The sequence below is a fragment of the Pongo abelii genome, chromosome 2, assembly GCF_028885655.2.
Source record: "Pongo abelii isolate AG06213 chromosome 2, NHGRI_mPonAbe1-v2.0_pri, whole genome shotgun sequence".
NCBI classification, from domain to species: Eukaryota; Metazoa; Chordata; class Mammalia; order Primates; family Hominidae; genus Pongo; species Pongo abelii.
In genome coordinates, this window is record NC_085928.1 from 13,583,595 (window position 1) to 13,600,928 (window position 17,334).

The 17,334-nt window shown below is 41.4% G+C and overlaps 1 protein-coding gene across 20 annotated transcripts in view; it reads right to left on the bottom strand.

The window, feature by feature from the left end:
- Window positions 1-17,334, bottom strand: part of KALRN (kalirin RhoGEF kinase) — a 687,608-nt gene that overhangs the window by 265,158 nt on the left and 405,116 nt on the right. For all 20 annotated transcript variants that reach the window (XM_054551360.2, XM_054551365.2, XM_054551362.2 and 17 more), the window contains exons 19-23: window positions 15,096-15,210; window positions 10,877-10,992; window positions 10,267-10,389; window positions 1,795-1,977; window positions 425-543 (exon numbers count right to left, since the gene is read on the bottom strand). In XM_054551360.2, coding sequence (XP_054407335.2) covers window positions 425-543; window positions 1,795-1,977; window positions 10,267-10,389; window positions 10,877-10,992; window positions 15,096-15,210 — 656 coding nt within the window. The remainder of the gene's footprint in view (window positions 1-424; window positions 544-1,794; window positions 1,978-10,266; window positions 10,390-10,876; window positions 10,993-15,095; window positions 15,211-17,334) is intronic.

Genomic DNA, 17,334 nt, shown 5'->3' on the forward strand with positions numbered 1-17,334 from the left:
AGGTTGCAGTGAGCTGAGATCATGCCACTGCATTCCAGCCTGGATGACACCATGAGACTGTCCCCAAAAATAAAAAAATAAAAAAATAAAATCAGAAGGGAGAATAAAATTTGCAGGAGAAGAAAAAATATTTGATTTGCTCCATGTTGAGTTTTGACATTGTGAAGTAAAATGTGATGATCTATGAGGAAGGTTTTGTCTAGGAAGTTACTGAAATATGAAGAGAATTCAGGTGAAGGACAGACTGGAGAGACTTCAAAGCCTTCAGAGGGAACCCATATTCTCAATGCAAACATTATATCTGTCCATCCCAATCCCTGTAGGTGGCCATGAGGACATATTAAGCTATCCAAAGGGACAAGTGGTGGTGAAAGCCCAGCATAGTCACGAGGGGCCAGCTAGCTGGGCGGAAGCCAACACGTACTCTTTCTTCCGGGCTGACTTCCGCTTCTCTTCATTGACTTCGTGGTTGGCGTCCCGCAGCTTGACCTCCCGATCCGAAAGGCTTGCTGGGATAATATCCAGCTCCAGGTCCTTATTATCCTGCACATGGAGGGATCACAAAGGTCACCTTGTGATGCTTTGGGAAAGCAACTCACTCGAGTTGAGGGAGGTGGTAAAATGGGGGAAAAAAAGATATAATGGAAAAGGATAAAAACATGAGGGATCTTACAGACTCATACCCAGAAGCACTCTTCTTCATGGGATCATTATTGTTTTTTCAAATCAGAGAGAAATAAAATGTTCAGGTCAAATGTTTAGGGTAAATATCCACAGTAAGAAAAAACAATAAACACATTTGATAATTATGTGTCTATTTCCCCAAGGTCTTTGGTCCTAATTAAATCTAAACACATCCGTAAATTAGTCTAAGACTGATTCTTAACCATTTAAAATAGATGTGAAACAAAAACACATAAAGATATAAAAACATCTTTCATTTGTCAAAAGAAAATAATCAAATCAAATATATTTATTTAAACAAGCAATTTCCCTTGGAAACAGAAAGCTAAATAACAGAACAATGACTGAACTTTCTCATTGCTCATCCCTGCTAATTTTAACCACCATTTGGTATTTATATATGATGGAACTTCCTAGATAAAAACTCACAGATTAAAGCCTGGGGGAGACATTAACTCTCTCAACTTTAGGTGGTTTGGCCACTTCACTCTCCAGGCTGCTCTGCTTCAGATCATGAGCCTATTTGAAGATTTAAGAATTAGACATCCTAGGATTAAATTGCCAGGCTGTATTAAGCTCTTAATTCACAGGTTACTAACCCCTATTATAAAGAAGAGATTAAAAGTCCATCTTCCCTGGTTCATGGCAAATTGTACCTCTGTTTGGTTGAAATGTCAAATAACCCTTGTACAAATTGCACCCCTTATTCTTGAAAGAGCACTATTATATATACTGGGGACTCTAATCATTTGCTGATTAACATAATTGGGTGGAAGATGGTACTTATGAAGCCAAGATAAAGCTTTTGGTTCTCAAAGTCAACAGTTAACTCTATATAGAGAAAAACTCTGTTCTGTAGCCATAGGCCCCACTACTGGCCAGTCGATTTTGTAATGTATAGAGTACTAATCACAGGGGACTGAAGGTTAATGGATCAGCAAGATCCACCCAGCACTCCCCACTAGAAAAGCCACACAAGGCAAGTGCTCTAGGGGTCAACAGCTCAGAAGAACTGCTCTGGAAACATGCTTTTCTTCCATGGTGATGAGAGTAGTGGTGCTCAGGGAGATGAGAAGGGAAGATGTCCCAGAGGGCAATACCCCTGCCTACCTCTGTGTTGACTCCTAGGGCTTTCTCCAGTGAGTACCGGTACTTCCCCATCCTCAGGGAGAAATCTCTGTAGTGCTTGTCCACCGTTGTCACCCATTTCCTTATCTCCGTGGCATGAATGTGGCCTTTTTCCACAAAGCTATCGGCCAGCTGAATCAGAAGCTTCACCTTCTCCTTTGTTTGCTGCCCCAAAAGATGGCCTTAAGTTACTGGATTACATTTATTCTCCTGCCCCTTCACCCTAAATCCTCTCTTCCTGTTTAGAGCAGCCATAGATACCTCATAGCTGACTACCTGGGTATGTATCCCAGCTTTGTTACTACTAACTGGGAGATCTTGAGCAAGTTATTGAAACCCTCTGTGCCTCCATTTCTTCATCTGCAAAAAGGAAATCATAATATTACAGTCATCCCTCAGTGCTGGGGTGGGGGGAAGTGGTTCCAGGGCCCTCCATGGATACCAAAATCCAGATACACAAGTTCCTTATATAACATGGTGTGGTTTTTGCTTATAACTTACCCACATCCTCAGGAACACTTCAAATCATCTCTAAATTACTTACAATACCTAATACAATGTAAATACTAAGTAAATAATTGTTATTCTGTATGGTTTAGGGAATGATGACAAGAACAAAAAAAGTCTGTATATGTTCAGTACAGGCACAACCATCCATTTGAAAAAAAACATTTTCAGTTCACGGTTGGTTGAATCCATGGATGCGACACCTGTAGACACGGAGTGCTGATCCTACTTCAGAGGGTCGGTGTATTAAATGAGTTGATAAACACAGAATGCTTAGTACAGTGGAAGACAGTAAGAAATCAGTAAGCCATAAACATTAGCCATTATTATTATTGATGTAAGAATCTCTTACATTAATATGCTTTACTAATTTACATAGCGTGTTACTGTATCTGAAAGCCATTGGAGTTTAGATGCATCCTTAGGAAGTAGATGGAGGGAAATTATGCAGGTCTCTTTGAACCACAGATGAAAAAAATCTGAGGCTTAGAGAGGCTTAGGGCTGGTCCAACTTCATACTACCAGTAAGCAAACAGAGCCCATTTGTCTCTGCCCTTTAGTTCCTAGTTCCCCTCTTCACTGTACCAGCTCTAAATCTCATATAAGTTGGCACATGCCAAGATCTAAATAAATACAATGAGCAGATTTAAGAGTTAACTCTGTCCCTGTCACCACCAGGATCTTGTCTTTAGTTTCCATTAGAGAGCAGGAGAAAGAGGTTAATGAAGCCATCAATTACAGGACTAGGTAAAGTAGAACTCTGATGTTTACTGGATTAATTTCATTTTTAGCAAGAGTTTGTTCAATACCTACTTGGTCTATAGTACTGTGTAAAGAGCTATAGTGCAGGGCTTGGGGGTCAAACACAAGGAAAAAAAATCTTCATTTCACACAGAGTAGTTAAATAACTCAGGGCATTATGTAATTGAATGTCAAAATGGGAGAATGTAGAGTTAACACTATAGGAATTTTAAAAGGAGAAAATGAAGGTGGACAGGCATGGGTAGGGGAGGTCTCACGGAGAGGCAGTACTTAAGCTGGGTAAGTCATGGGAATGAGAGAGACACCCAACAAGCAGACTGCTGCTCATTTTTTAATCCTAAGTTTGGATTTTCAAACTCTAAAATTGCTCAGGGAAAGGAAAAAACATTTAAATACTATTCTAAGAAGAAAAATTATCTTTCGGACTGGAGGAAAGTGGGTCCAAGGTTTAAACCATGCTACAATCTAGATAACAGGGAAACTGAGGCAAAACATCACTGGAGCAACAGTAGAAAAAACAATAGAGCCCTTCTTTCTTTATTCTACTATCCTCACCCCATCTGCTCCTTCCAGGCCTATCTACAGCCCCTCCCATGAGAGACCAACCCTCCCAAGAAATGCTGGAGAAAGAGGGCGTCAGAGAGGCGAGTTGGGAGTGCTCTGCCTGTTGCACACATGGCCAGGGACCAGGGACCAGGGATCCAGCTCTCCAGTAGCTCACTCAGCACATGGAGCCTCTCCTATCTCGGGACAGTAGGCTGGTGCCTGGCACTGGAAGATAAAGGGCAAGAGCTTTGGTGTGAAGGAAAGGAGGTGGGTGTGAGGATAGCAGAAACAACTCCTCAGCCATGAAAAGGCAGAGTAATAACAGGGGGAATTGGTTAAGATTGAATTAGCAGATTCTATTCAAAATAGAATCTACTTGATTCTATCTAAACTAGAATTATTGAACCCCTCTTTTTAATCATCTTATTCATTTATATATCTCCAGTGTCTAAGCATCCTGAGGACTTTCATCTTATTGCATGTAGGGTGTTTTTTATTTTTATTTTTTCTGAAAACAGTTTTCTTTGGTTTTCTATTTACTTAAAACAGAGACCATGTGTTTATGGAAAAGTCTTGGAAATACATATTCTCTGCTCTTGGTAAAGTGACTCCACCTATGAGAAAGGGTTTTACAGCCAGCTGGTGGCAGCAGCCATACTAGGGCAGCTCTATCAGAGAAAATTATATCCTAAAGCATCAAAATTGTGATTCAGAGTCAGCAAAGCAAATAGTTTGTGACCAAGAGTATTCTAGGTATGTGTGGGGACTAGAGGAGCAAAGAGACAGTAAAATGAGTTTAGATGCATCCTTAGGAAGTAGGTGGAGGGAAGTGTAGACATGCCCTTCCCCATGCGGCTCCACCTACCTTTGTAGCAGCCCTGTCTCCACTGCTCTCCATTCCCTACACTGCAGCCATGTTGAATGTTGCATGCCCCTCCTGCTGTGATGAGTGGTTCCTACTCATCCCCACTCTCGATTCAATGCCCTTTTTCCTCTCCTCTCCTCCCCAAAAAACAAGTGGGCAATGCCCTTCCCAGTGTTCCCACAGTATCACATACATGCTTCTATTTTAGCATACATCACATTATTTATAAGTCTCCTTCATTAGACCATGAACCCTAAAAGGTAAGTATTACATCTTATTCATTTGTATATCTCCAGTGTGTAGAAAATAGTAAGCATACCATCAATGTTGACTGAATGAATGAATGAGCAAATCTTGTGTTTGGAGGTGAGTAAAGCTAGACCAGCAAGAGTTGAAGATTTTTATTGGGAGGAAGTAGATGATAAATTTGGCCCATGAATTGGATAAGTGCACTGAGACATCAACCATGGCCATGGTCCCCACTGGGAGTATTCTGAAATGGTTTCTTATACATAGGTGATTGTGGTGGCACCACATGACCTGCTAAATGCCCAGTCACAGCTTTTGAGATCAGAGGTAAAAATTTGTCTTAGGAGGGCAGCCCATCAAGATGCAGCCAGTGACTTCTGAGGTGTCCTGGCCTAAAAGCTGTGTCTAAATAGGGGACTAGAAATAAGCTGGGTCAATTGAGGTTGTTTCCCTGAGGATTTAAACTGCACAGACAGGGATCTGGGTGATTGGTTGCAGAGTAGAAGTGAAATCACAGAAAGCAGAGAAGAAGAAGAAAAAGGAAGCTGTGGTATAGAAACGGTAGAACATTACACAGATTCTGGTCCTCTGCTCTCAGACGATGACCAGATGATGTGGCTGCTTGAGACACCCTTGGTCTTGGGTGACATTCCAGTTTTCATCTCCAGAGGTGACACTATGCCACATTTCTTGTTCTTCCCATGGGGCTGAGTCACTGAGCTTTTTCTGGGTTTCTGGGAGGTTCAGACACATAACTTCTATCTTCTTTATTTCCACACATGGCCATACATATCTTTTCTCGTTCAACCTAAGCCCATTTGAAACTCAAATCTTTCCTCCAAAGACAGTAACTTATATAAACTAATAAAATGGGGTCAGACTGCAGCAGTTGTTGGATGAAAAGTTCAGAAGTATGGACATGATCTTGTGGCCAAAAGGGAAACTTTGGGTACCATAATTCATCCGGGCCTGGAGATCTAGACCTGAGAGCTCACTTATCTTGGGCTTCATGTGTCCCCTAATTTATGTTTTGCCTCTCCATTTTGAATTCTAGTTATCTGCTGGAAAAGACAGAGGTTCAAAAGAGGGGTTCAGTAATTCTATTTTTTTCTATCTCTCCCTCTCTCTTTCCCTCCCCACTTTCTCTTTTCCTCCTTCCCTTTCTTCTTATCTTTGGTTATGATCTTCCTCTAATCAGTGAACCTCACTCTGAGTAAATTTTTTTTAAAGCCCTTTTGACTTTAGCACATTTTACAAGACTTTAAGATTTTGCCTTCTTGATAGTAATCTTATAATCTCATAATTTTCCATATTTGCCTTTCATTATTGATATTCCTTATAATGAGATAATAATAAGGAATATTGATATTCCTTATCAATGTTTTTGCAGACACAAATTTACTGAGCTCCTTGTACAGGTGAATAGGTTTCTTGAAATACATCTTCTGATTTATTCAGCAGGGGATTCTTTGTTATTATACATAAAAGAACCAAAATTTTCAAAACTTTCCATCATATATGAACTATATTCCTCTTCAGAGTTTCAGAAAGACCAGGTGCGGTGGCTCACGTCTGTAATCCCAGCACTTTGGGAGGCAAAGGCAGGTGGATCACCTAAGGTCAGGAGTTCAAGACCAGCCTGGCCAACATGGTGAAACCCTGTCTCTACTAAAAATACAAAAATCAGCCAGACCTGGTGGCAAGCACCTGTAATCTCAGCTACATGGGATGCTGAGGCAGGAGAATCACTTGAACCTAGGAGGTGGAGGTTGCAGTGAGCTGAGATCACATGACTGCACTCCAGTCTAGGCGACAAGAGTGAAACTCCATCTCAAAAAAAAAAAAAAAAAAAGAGTCTCAGAAATAGAATCATGCCTATCTTTTATCTGAACTGTTTAGATTCTACCTCTCTCGGTCTAAAGTACCATCTGACAACCCCAGTGTTCCCTTTCCTTGCTATCTGAATCTCAGGAAAACATAGTTTAGTTCAGCTAAGTCTCCAGTTGCTTTCATTACTGCTTAATTTTCTTTTGTCAAGATGAATTAAGTCCAGTTTATTTCAAGGCTTCTTTCATTTTCAGAGATGAAATTACCAGCTTAAAAAAGTATGTTCTTAACATTATTAGTCATTGGAAAATGCAAATCAAAGCCCACAATGAATACCACTCCACACCCTCTAGGATGGCTATATAAGAAGACACAGTAACAAGTGTTGGTGAGGATGTGGAGAAACTGGAACCCTCACAAATTGCTAGTGAGAGTACAAAATGGTATACCTACTTTGAAAAATAGTTTAGCAGTTCCTCAAAAAGTTAAACATAGTAGAACTCCATATAACCCAACCATTCCACTCCCAGGTATGCACATAAGGGAACTGAAACATCTGTTCACGCCAAAACTTGAATACAAAGGTTTCTAGCAGCATTATTCATAACAGCCAAAAGCCAGAAACAACCGAAATGTCCATCAACTGATGAATAGTAAACAAAAAGTGGTATATCAATGAAATGGCATGCTATTTAGCAATAAATAGGAAAAAAGGATTGATACATGCGAATAGCATGGATGAATCCTGAAAGCATTAGGCTAGGGGAAGTAAGCCAGTCACAGAAGATCTCATATTGTATGATTCCATTTATGTGAAATGCCCAAACAGGCAAACCCATAGAGACTGAAAGCAGATGAGTAGTTGCCAGGGGTTGAGGAGAGTAGGGAATGCAGAGTGACTGCTAATGGGCATGTGGTTTCTTTCTAGGGTAATGAAAATGTTCTGGAACGAAACAGTGGCAATGTTTGCACAACTTTGTGAATATAGTAAAAACCATGGAATTTGTAAAAAATGAAAAACAAAATAATCTTTAAAAAGTTTTGCTTTTAGAAGAAATGGAGTTCTTTCAAATGTCATGATGACTAAGCTTCCCCATCGCTGTGTGCCTTGACCCCTTATACATTTTGAAACCCATAATAGGAAAATACCATTTCTATTCTTTTAATGGACTGTCTATAGGCCTACCACAACATGAAAATGACGTTTTCCTTTTTTCCTCATTCAAACTTTTTATTTCATTTTTATTCTTATATTTCTAAGCTTTTACATAGAAAGTATCTTTCTATATCCAGTGGTTCTTCTACTTGGTCTGTTCCTTTGGACCAAAGTATTATTAAATTCAATGTACTCCATTGCCCTATTCAACCATAAGGGCCACCATATGTATTCTCTTGTGGCTAAAGGTCAGTTTGGTTTCCATTTCAAATTCATTTTATTGGTTATAAAGATTATAATCAAAGACAACTGATTAGAAGAGGTTTACCTCTAGAAGGTGGGATTAGGGTGGGGCAGGAGGCTGCTGCCTCTAATCAGAAGCTCCTCAACTGGGTTTGTTATCCTGTAGATATTCTAATATGAATAACCCTGAGATTTGGAACATGATATTTACGTCGGGAGGGACAGAGAACATAGACAGTCAAAGTAGAAGATTCATATTAAATATAAATGAGGAGGGGGTGAATCTACTCAAACTTCCTTTTTTCTTTATGGTCTTGAATGGTTGTAGCCTCTTTTGAATGTGTAAAATGCAGTTAGGTAACCTAGGGAACTCAGGATGAATAGTGTGGTTCTTGTCTTTAAGTATCCTGTTGGCTTATATAGGCGATAACATTGCATAGATTACTGGAGGAGAGATGGTCTGTGCCAGGTGAAGGGTTATACACACAAAGGCCGTAGTGCAGGGATGAGCTGGATCATATCCTGGTATGTGGGAAGGATCATAGAGGAGGAGGCTCTAGAGTGGAAAGGAGGGGCTCCTCTTAAAAAGTACAAACTAGAGGGAAGGGAAGGGTATTCCAGGCAGAGAAATGTATGAAAAAGGCACATAGACAAAAAAGTATATGATGTATCTCTCAGAGGCTAAGAGAATACATCCATTCAGCTGGAGCATAAACCCTGCATAAAATAATAATTGAAGATAAAACTGGGGAGGTAGGGTGGCACAGCTGTAGAGTTGTGGAGCATTATCCTAAAGGCATTGGAAAATCATTAAAGTTCTTGATCCGGGTGGTTATGTGACCAAAGTAGCATTTTAAAGATGAATAGCAATAAAGGACAGGGTGGATTGGAAGGAAGGAAAGGCCAAAGGCATGCAATCAAATTAGGAAGCTACTACAGCTTAGGGTAGTAGCTATGTGAATGAAAAAGAGGAGAAATATACGAAGACAGTTACAAAGGTAGGATGAATAAGATTGACTGAATAATTCTTCACATTTCCACTTTGATTATGGAAAGATTTTGATCCTATGAAGTTCTGGGTATCTGCTGTGATCCACCCTATGCAGATAGGAACACCAATGGATCTCATACTATTCAGCCTGTTAATGGCTCATTATCAGCCCTATTTGGAGAAGGGCGGATAAAGCCAACTTGTTAATTCACAAGCCATTTTAATTTGGATTTGAATAGGGTTCTGTGCATCTGCCACCTTCTTTTTGCTGTTTGCTTTTACTGGTATTGAAATGAGTCTCTTATCTGTGCTCATAGCTTTTTGCATTAGACAAAAAGGCCCAAAGCTCACAAGGATGCAGGGAGAGGCTCCCCAATATTGAGAGTTCATAGGAAAAGATTCATAGAGTGGATAACCACTTCTGAAATATCAGCTCAGGAATGAGGCTAAGGGCCTAATTTTGTCACACCAAACCAGAGGAACATTCCTTATAGTGTCAGAGGGATCTCCGGATAGGATGTTTCCCACCTTGACCCCAACAAGAGCATCTCTCAACCTGGGAAGAGCGTATGTTATGTGTGGAAGTGATGCCAACAAAGGCTTCTATGTGGCAAGGAGCCCCGTGTGAGAGATGAGGACGTTACAAAGAGGAACTTGAGACAGATCAGATTTTCATTCAAACCCAAGCATCCTCAGATCAAATCCTGGCTGTGAAAACAGATGAAAATCAGGTTTCCTTCTATTATAGCATTCCCCACAATCTTGGTATGAATTGGTATGTACATCCTTGCACATTTTGCTCCCCAGAGACCCAGCCTAGCTCATGAGCAGGTTTGAGCCCAGATGGAGATAGCTCAGAAAAGGAGAAATTCACCTGTTTTGTGTACCCATATATAGTCACTGCCCCTTCTAAGAAGGTGGACTTCCCAAGCCACTCAAATTGCAAGAATATGTGGATATCTGCAGTGTTCACATGCACATGTGACATTTTTACATGAATACACCCTTTTCCCTGATTTGGTCTGAAAGAATACAGCAGATTCCAGAACCTGGAGCATGAAGATGAGTATCTGGAAGCACAGTATATAGCAGTTGACTTCCTGCATACAGCTGCTCTATCCAGCAGCTGCAATTCTTTGGGTATTCAGGTTTCTAGAGACAATCCTTTAGGACATTTACATGCTTCCCCTCTTGCCACTGTAGCCAGGTATTTTTGCTTACAGAAGCTGGCTTTGCTTCCATAATGTGAAATTGGCCAGAATGGAGAGTTCTGGGTGGATTTGGGGGAGGCTCTGGGATGTTTCCTACCTTGGCAGGCACCCTGAATTCCCCATATTCTTTCAGCAGTTCCTGAGTCTCCTCTGTGGTCTCTCCAGTGGAGGTATGTGTTGAGAGGTAAAATTCACCTGTTTCTTGGATCCAGTCAAGCGCCTGTGGGAGGAAACAACTCATCCAGTCCCCCAAAAGGCAGCTGTCAGTAGGAAAACATGCCATACTACAATGACGGTTATTGCTGGGACAACTTAATGGACCCAGGAAACACTGACAATTTGATTGGTATGTAGCTCTGGAGTTGTTTTTTTATGAATGAGCCCTCCCTTGCTTTGGAACATTTACCAGCAAAGAGAGGGTCTCCCCCAGTAGACTGAGGACTCTTCTAGGCCAGGCCCAATATCATCCATGAATTAGGGGCATAGTGGGTGACCTAGCATTTCCTCACATCTCCTGGTACCAAACTCAAAACAGAGAGCTTGGTAAATGCTGAATTGCTGACAGGTGACAACCTGCTTTCTTTCTTCTTTATTCCCCACTCCCATCCCCAATTTGCTGCTGTGGCCCTCTTCTGGACTAAGCCTTGGTGATGGGCCTCTGTACGCTCCCCAGAACTGAGATAGCGCCAGGGAAAGCTTTGGACAACCTGCTTAGCGCTGCGCTCGAACACCACATATTGCTGGCACTGGTCTAACCGCCGCTTCTTCAAGGTCCAGAAATGCAGCACGCGATTCTCCCTCTGCAGGAGCTCACTCAGGATGGCTGTGGGCAGAAGAGATGCATGATGGTCACAAGGGGCTCTGAGCAAATCCAACCAACCCCTTCAGCCCCACGGCCCAGGTGCCAGGTGACCATGACCGTGATTTCAAGCATCCCCACGAGACTAATCCAGCATCAGAAGAAAGGGAGCAAAGGCTGGATACAGAAAGGATTTCCTAGAAAGGAGCAAGGTCGAGGAGTCTAGCGGGAGAGCCCATTACGAGAGTTCCATCAACTAAGGTGGGAAGAATATAACACCAGTGACTTACAAATGACCCCGATTCTCTTTATAGCAAAATTAGTCCTTGGTTCTAAGAAATCTTAGGAAGCAACTAATTCAATTGGCCCCCAGAGTCTAATGAGCATGGGTGGACCTTGACAGGAATCTCAGTCATTCTTAAGGACTCATTAGAAGAGAGGCAGAAGATTTACAGTGGAATGAGGGCTGGTGTCACTGGCTTGACAACCCACATCATGAGCCATGTTCTTGGACCTGCACAAGAGGTTGTGCACACAGCACTTTAACGGCACAGCCTCAATTTAAACACTTCTAAATAGTGGTCATAGGGAAGCTGTGTTGGAATTATGTCTTCATGTTGTCTCTGGGCCCATGTTGTTTTGGATGTGATCATAAGAAAAGCTAAAAGTGATGTTAAATGAGTGTATATACAAGGCATATAGCAAAGCAAGTGAGCCATGGTTAGGTATTCAGTCCATGCTATTTCCCTCTCTAAATTTTCTGTTGTTTCAGGAATAGCTGGGTACATGGATAGATGTCTTAAGCATTTTAAATAGTATGTTCTATGCTGGAAGCAATCAAATTTATTTTATTATGTCTTCCTCCTGCTTCCTGTTGCCATATTAGATATTAACAAAATATACAATAATAACCATATGAATAATATTTATCACATACTCAGTATGTGGAAGACACTCATTTTTATAATACCCCATAATGCATGCACCACTATTATCTCCATTATACAGATGAGAAAACTGAGGTTTAGAGAAAGCTTTTGAGAAAGCAGAGGGAAGGTAACTAGCTCAGGGTTGTTCAGATAGGAAAGGGCAGAGGTCAGATTCGGGCCACATCTGACTTCAGTGCCTGAGTTGTTAGTCACCTTGGTCTCCCATATTACTAAGCCTATAAAGTACAACTTTCTATGCTTTATGAAGATGGCACAACCCAAAGTGAAGTGCTTGCACTGAGAAGTTTTTGTTGATTTTATGTGCTTTTCATACTCCTTCATTCTCACCTCCCCAGCCAAGTTTGGCTTTCTGAGGACAGAATCTGTTCTTTATCTTTTAGGCTAAGTGCTTTGTTTCCTTCTCTCTCTTTCTTTCTCTTTTTCTTTCTTTTTTTTTTTTTTTTTTTTGACAGGGTCTGGCTCTGTCACCCAAGATGGAGTGCAGTCATAGCTCATTGCAGCCTCAACCTCCCGGGCTCAAGTGATCCTCCCACTTCAGCCACCTGAGTAGCTGAAACTATAGGCACACGCCACCACACCCAGTCAATTTGTAAACATTTATTTTTTTGTAGAGATGGAGGTCTCATTATGTTGCCCAGGCTGGTCTCAAACTCCTGAGCTCAAGTGATCCTCCTTCCTCAGTCTCCCAAAGTGCTAGGATTACAGGCGTGAGCCACTGTGCTCAGCCTTTTTTGGGTCCAATCATTCACCCTTCCCTGTATCTAAGCTTTTATCATGTAACTTTTTGATTCCTTCCCAAAGAGGCAAGTGCAGTTTCTCACTCCCCAACTGATCTCTGGCTTGGCCACATAACGTGCTTTGGCAAATGAGTTGTTAACAGATAAAACACAAGCAGGGCCTTGAAACGTACTTGCAGACTTGACTTTGCTTCTTGTACCTCTGCTATCACCACTATAGGAAATTCTCCTGGGTAACTGCTGCCCCTTCGACCCAGGTCCCAGAATAAATACACGTGGAGCAAACAAGATCTTACCTGGAGTGAAGGAGCCAAGCTAGCTAGACTTGCAGACTGAAGCACAACTGCACTGCTGAGCCCAGCTGAGATGCTGCTCCTCAGCCAATGCACAGCCACTTCAACAACATATGCTTACAGTTGGATATCATTGAATTTCTTGGTTATTATGCAGCCATATAACAACCAGCAGCATAAAAAAGCCAAAAATATATGGCACTGGCTTTGAGTCTAGGTAGTAGGTGAAAAGGAAACTGATATATAAGGGATTGTAGGTCCCTGCTCAGGTGGAAGCTTCAATTGGGCAAGGAAGGAGTAGAAACCCATTTCTTTTAGTCTTTATGTTCCCTAGCCAGAGTTTTGCTCATTGAAGCTCCCTCTATGGTGTGGCTGAGGGAATCAACCCAGATCCGGCAGAAATCATAAAGAGTTTCAGGATTATTTTCCCCCCTCTTCTTGAAAGCTTTCACATGGGCAACAACCTGGTCTTGCCTCCAAGAAGATGTAGGCATTTCCCACTGTCTCTGGGTGCCTGTTAATTCTTCAGCACGCAGAGGTGTAGGTGGGATATGTGGTCTCTCAGTAGGCAGCTGGCCTCACCCAAGCTCCCATCTACATTTGGAAGCCAGAACATATGCTTTCAAATGTGCTAGAAGAAGTGACATAATACCAGCTACCCACAGGTCCCCTGACCACAAATAGAATAGCACATTTGGAAGAGAAACTCTGCTCCCTCCTCTCTGTAGGGAACTTTGATTCCATTCTTTCCAGTGGCCTCTGTTCTCTCCAACTCTTGAGCTATCTGAGCAAAAAGGGAAGCTCTTCTTAAGCAGACCACACACCCGACCCTGTCCATGGTGTCTCCAAGCCCATACCCCATTCCTCACTCCAAGTCGGCTTGGGTTCCATCCCTAGCTTCGGGCTCCAGAGTTATATTTTTCTGCCTTGGCAAGATGACATTTGTTAAACTCTTCACTCACTCAAAGGCTAATTTCTGCATGGTCAGAATAATTCCACAGATAATGATTTAAGTTTCACATGGTCAGATAATAGGCAATTTTTAAAAGTTATGTATTTATTATCATAGACTTTCTAGAATTCAGAGATATTAAAGATTATGTAGAATAGCACTTATCTAAATTTTATGAACACACAAATCACCTGGTTGGTAGAATTGGGCAGTTTTGCCAAAATGCAGGTTCTTTGTTCTTTTTTTCTTTTTTTTTTTTGAGACAGGGTCTCACTCTATTGCCCAGGCTGGAGTACAATGGTGCAAACATGGCTCACTGCAGCCTCCAGCTCTTGGGCTCAAATGATCCTTCCATCTCAGCCTCCTGAGTAACTAGAGCTATAGGCATGCCACCATACCTGGCTAATTTTTTAATTTTTTGTAGAGATGGGGTCTCACTATGTTGCCCAAGCTGGTCTTGAACTCCTGGCCTCAAGCAACCCTCCCATTTCAGCCTCCCAAAGTGCCAAAATGCAGTTTCTGACTCAGTCGGTTTGGGTGTGACCTGAGATTCTATGTTTCCTACACTCTCCCAGGGATGTCAATGTGGCTGGTCTGGGAACTACAATTTGAGTAGCAAGAGTCTAGATGCTCCCCTCATTTTAAATAAGAAACTAAAGTTTTAAAAGGCTTAATCAATCAGTGACAAATCCAGGGTCAGCATTTGGTTTTAGGATTCTCAGTCCACATTCTGTTCCTAGGCTATAAGACACCCTAGTCTTGTGCTGTTCAATATATTAACCAGGAGCCAAAATCAGTAATTTACATTTAAATTAGTTTATATTAAATAAACGTTAAAATTTAGTTCCTCAGTTGCACTAGCCATATTTCAAGTGCTCAATAGCTGCTGTATTGCACAGCGTAGATACAGGCAATTTCCATTATTTCAGAAAATTCCACTAGGCAGTGCTGTCCAGACTCTAAGACAAATGAAAATACTTGGGGAAATTTTATCCTTGTTTTTGCCTTCCAGATCTTGATGCATGTTTAAAAATTGACCATGAATCATTACTGCCCACACCATCCCACATCATACATTTTCATTTCTAAGGAGGAGCAGCAGGAAATTTGAGATTGTGTGAAAACTGGGTACATGGTATATTTCAGGAGGGGCTGTCGCTAAAGTGACTGGTGGCTGGGCAGGTCTCTCACTGACCTTTCACTTGTTGCTCGGGTCCCCGAGTATGGCTGGCAACACTGGGCATGCTGACGTTGTTCCTGTGGATGTACTTGAGAAACACCTCAGCATTCCGCCGAGCCAGGGTGCAGGCCTGAGAAAGACAAAGCTGTGAGGCCCCTGTCCCAGCAGGTGTATGGAATCCAAGACAATGGAGAAGGCATACCCTCCTTCCTTCTATATTTTCTTTTGCTTTTTTTTTTTCTTTTTTGAGACAGAGTCTCACTCTGTTGCCTAGGCTGCAGTGCAGTGGCATGATCATAGCTCACTGCAGTCTCCACCTCTCAGGCTCAAGCAGTCCTTCCATCTCAGCCTCCTGAGTAGCTGGGACTACAGGCGCCCACCACCACACCTAGGTAACTGTGCATTTTTTGTAAAGATGAGGTCTCACTATGTTGCCCAGGCTGGTCTCAAACTACTGGGCTCAAGCAATCTGGCCACCTTGGCCTCCCAAAGTGCTAGGATTACAGGCATGAGCCATGGCACCTGGCTCCTCCTTGTACTTTTTAGGAGGCTCAAGAACTCTGAAGGAATCTAGAAGGAGCAGAGCTCTGGAAGTCACCACTGGCTCATGGAGACTCCAATTCCAATTTATGGAGCTCACCCTTCTGAGCTTTCCTTTTGTCAAGTGAAGAATTACTCCTTGTGTCTCTGCCCATTCCATCTCAGATAAAAATCAGAAATGAACCACCCCTTGTCTCCTTCTATGTTGACCAGGCATTACTAATATTCACTCTCAGCCTACTTTTCCTCAGCCACCAGAATGCCTCTTACATGACCACTGGTGTAAGCTCAGGAAACATAAACCCACTTGAAAATCAGTGTGACTTAGACCTGAGCAAGTAAATTTGGTAAACACATCTATTAACCCTACATTCCAAATCTAAATGGAAATTACCGACATTTTTCAGACTTATTTGCCCATCAAGTCCCCCTCATCTAAATATCACTAATAAGCATTCTATTGTTGAAGAATGCCAGTCTACATAAAGGACTAACAGCTGTTATATTACCTACCCCCTTTACGACTCATATTAGCTGTGGGTGGCAGAGAGAGGGCTGATCACATCTCCTTGTTGTGCTGATGGACAAGACTGGAGCCCAGAAAGGGCAGGAGCCAGGAAGCAACACAGATCTAGGATCTAGGATGACTGACAGTATTTCTTGTTCCTCTCAAGCCTAGTATTTTCTGGATTTCTCTACAAAGCAGGTTTTTTTTCTGGTTGTAAAGTAATAAATATTAGCATACTAATTTTTAATCCATAGTTTTCAGAATTAAATTATCTCTAGATAAAACTGAAATTTTATTTCATTTTTCTTTGAAATTTCTTTCTTCTACACACCCTGAAATGTAAAATTTTAGAATCTTATACTTCCTCTCTGATCCTACAAATAATATAATTAAAAATTATTATATAATTAATAGAAACAATTATAAAATTTTATAATTTTCTGGTTATATAAAAAATTAGCAACAAAGGCATCTGGAATATCTGGTACACAAACGCCTGCTGGTGTGTCCATGAACACAGAGGCTCCTGAATAAAACAGCTTGATGGTGGTCTCAGCTTAAGGAGTTTCAAGTGGATCACCTAATGAATACAAATAAAGAGCTCAATATTCTATTTACTGGGCATATCATTCCCACAGTGACAGGGAGCTTCTCACTATGGTTTCAGGGATATATGGAAAACATCAGACCAGAGGGTTTTCTATTTCTGTCTTCAATAGAAACATTTTCTTTTAATTTTATGAAGAAATATATTTATACTTCTGTTTGAGATTTTTATATGCTCTACTTAAATTGTTCCATTTTAAAATTTGCTTTGTTATAGGGAAAACTTTAAAAAATCATCATAAGCTCTGCACAGAAGAATTTCTGTTTAGTCTTATTAGTAAGAGCTGATTCCTAGAGGTTCTGACCCATATAGGTGTGGATACCAGATAGAAAGGAGGAGGGCAGGGAGAGGCCAGCTTAAAAAAAATAAAAATGAAGCTCAAAGTGGTAGTCAAGTAGAGAAAATCCCTAATAAAAGAAAGGCAGTTAGTTACAGAATTGAATAAAATCAATGGCAACATGTCAGGGTATAAAAATTGTCTCTTCTATTCCCAGAAACCTGAGAGGAAGCAGAACATGAAAGCAAGAAATCTGAGAGCAAATGGAGCCTTTAGATGAGCTTGAACACAGAGGAGAGGCGATCAGAGGAGAAGATCAAAG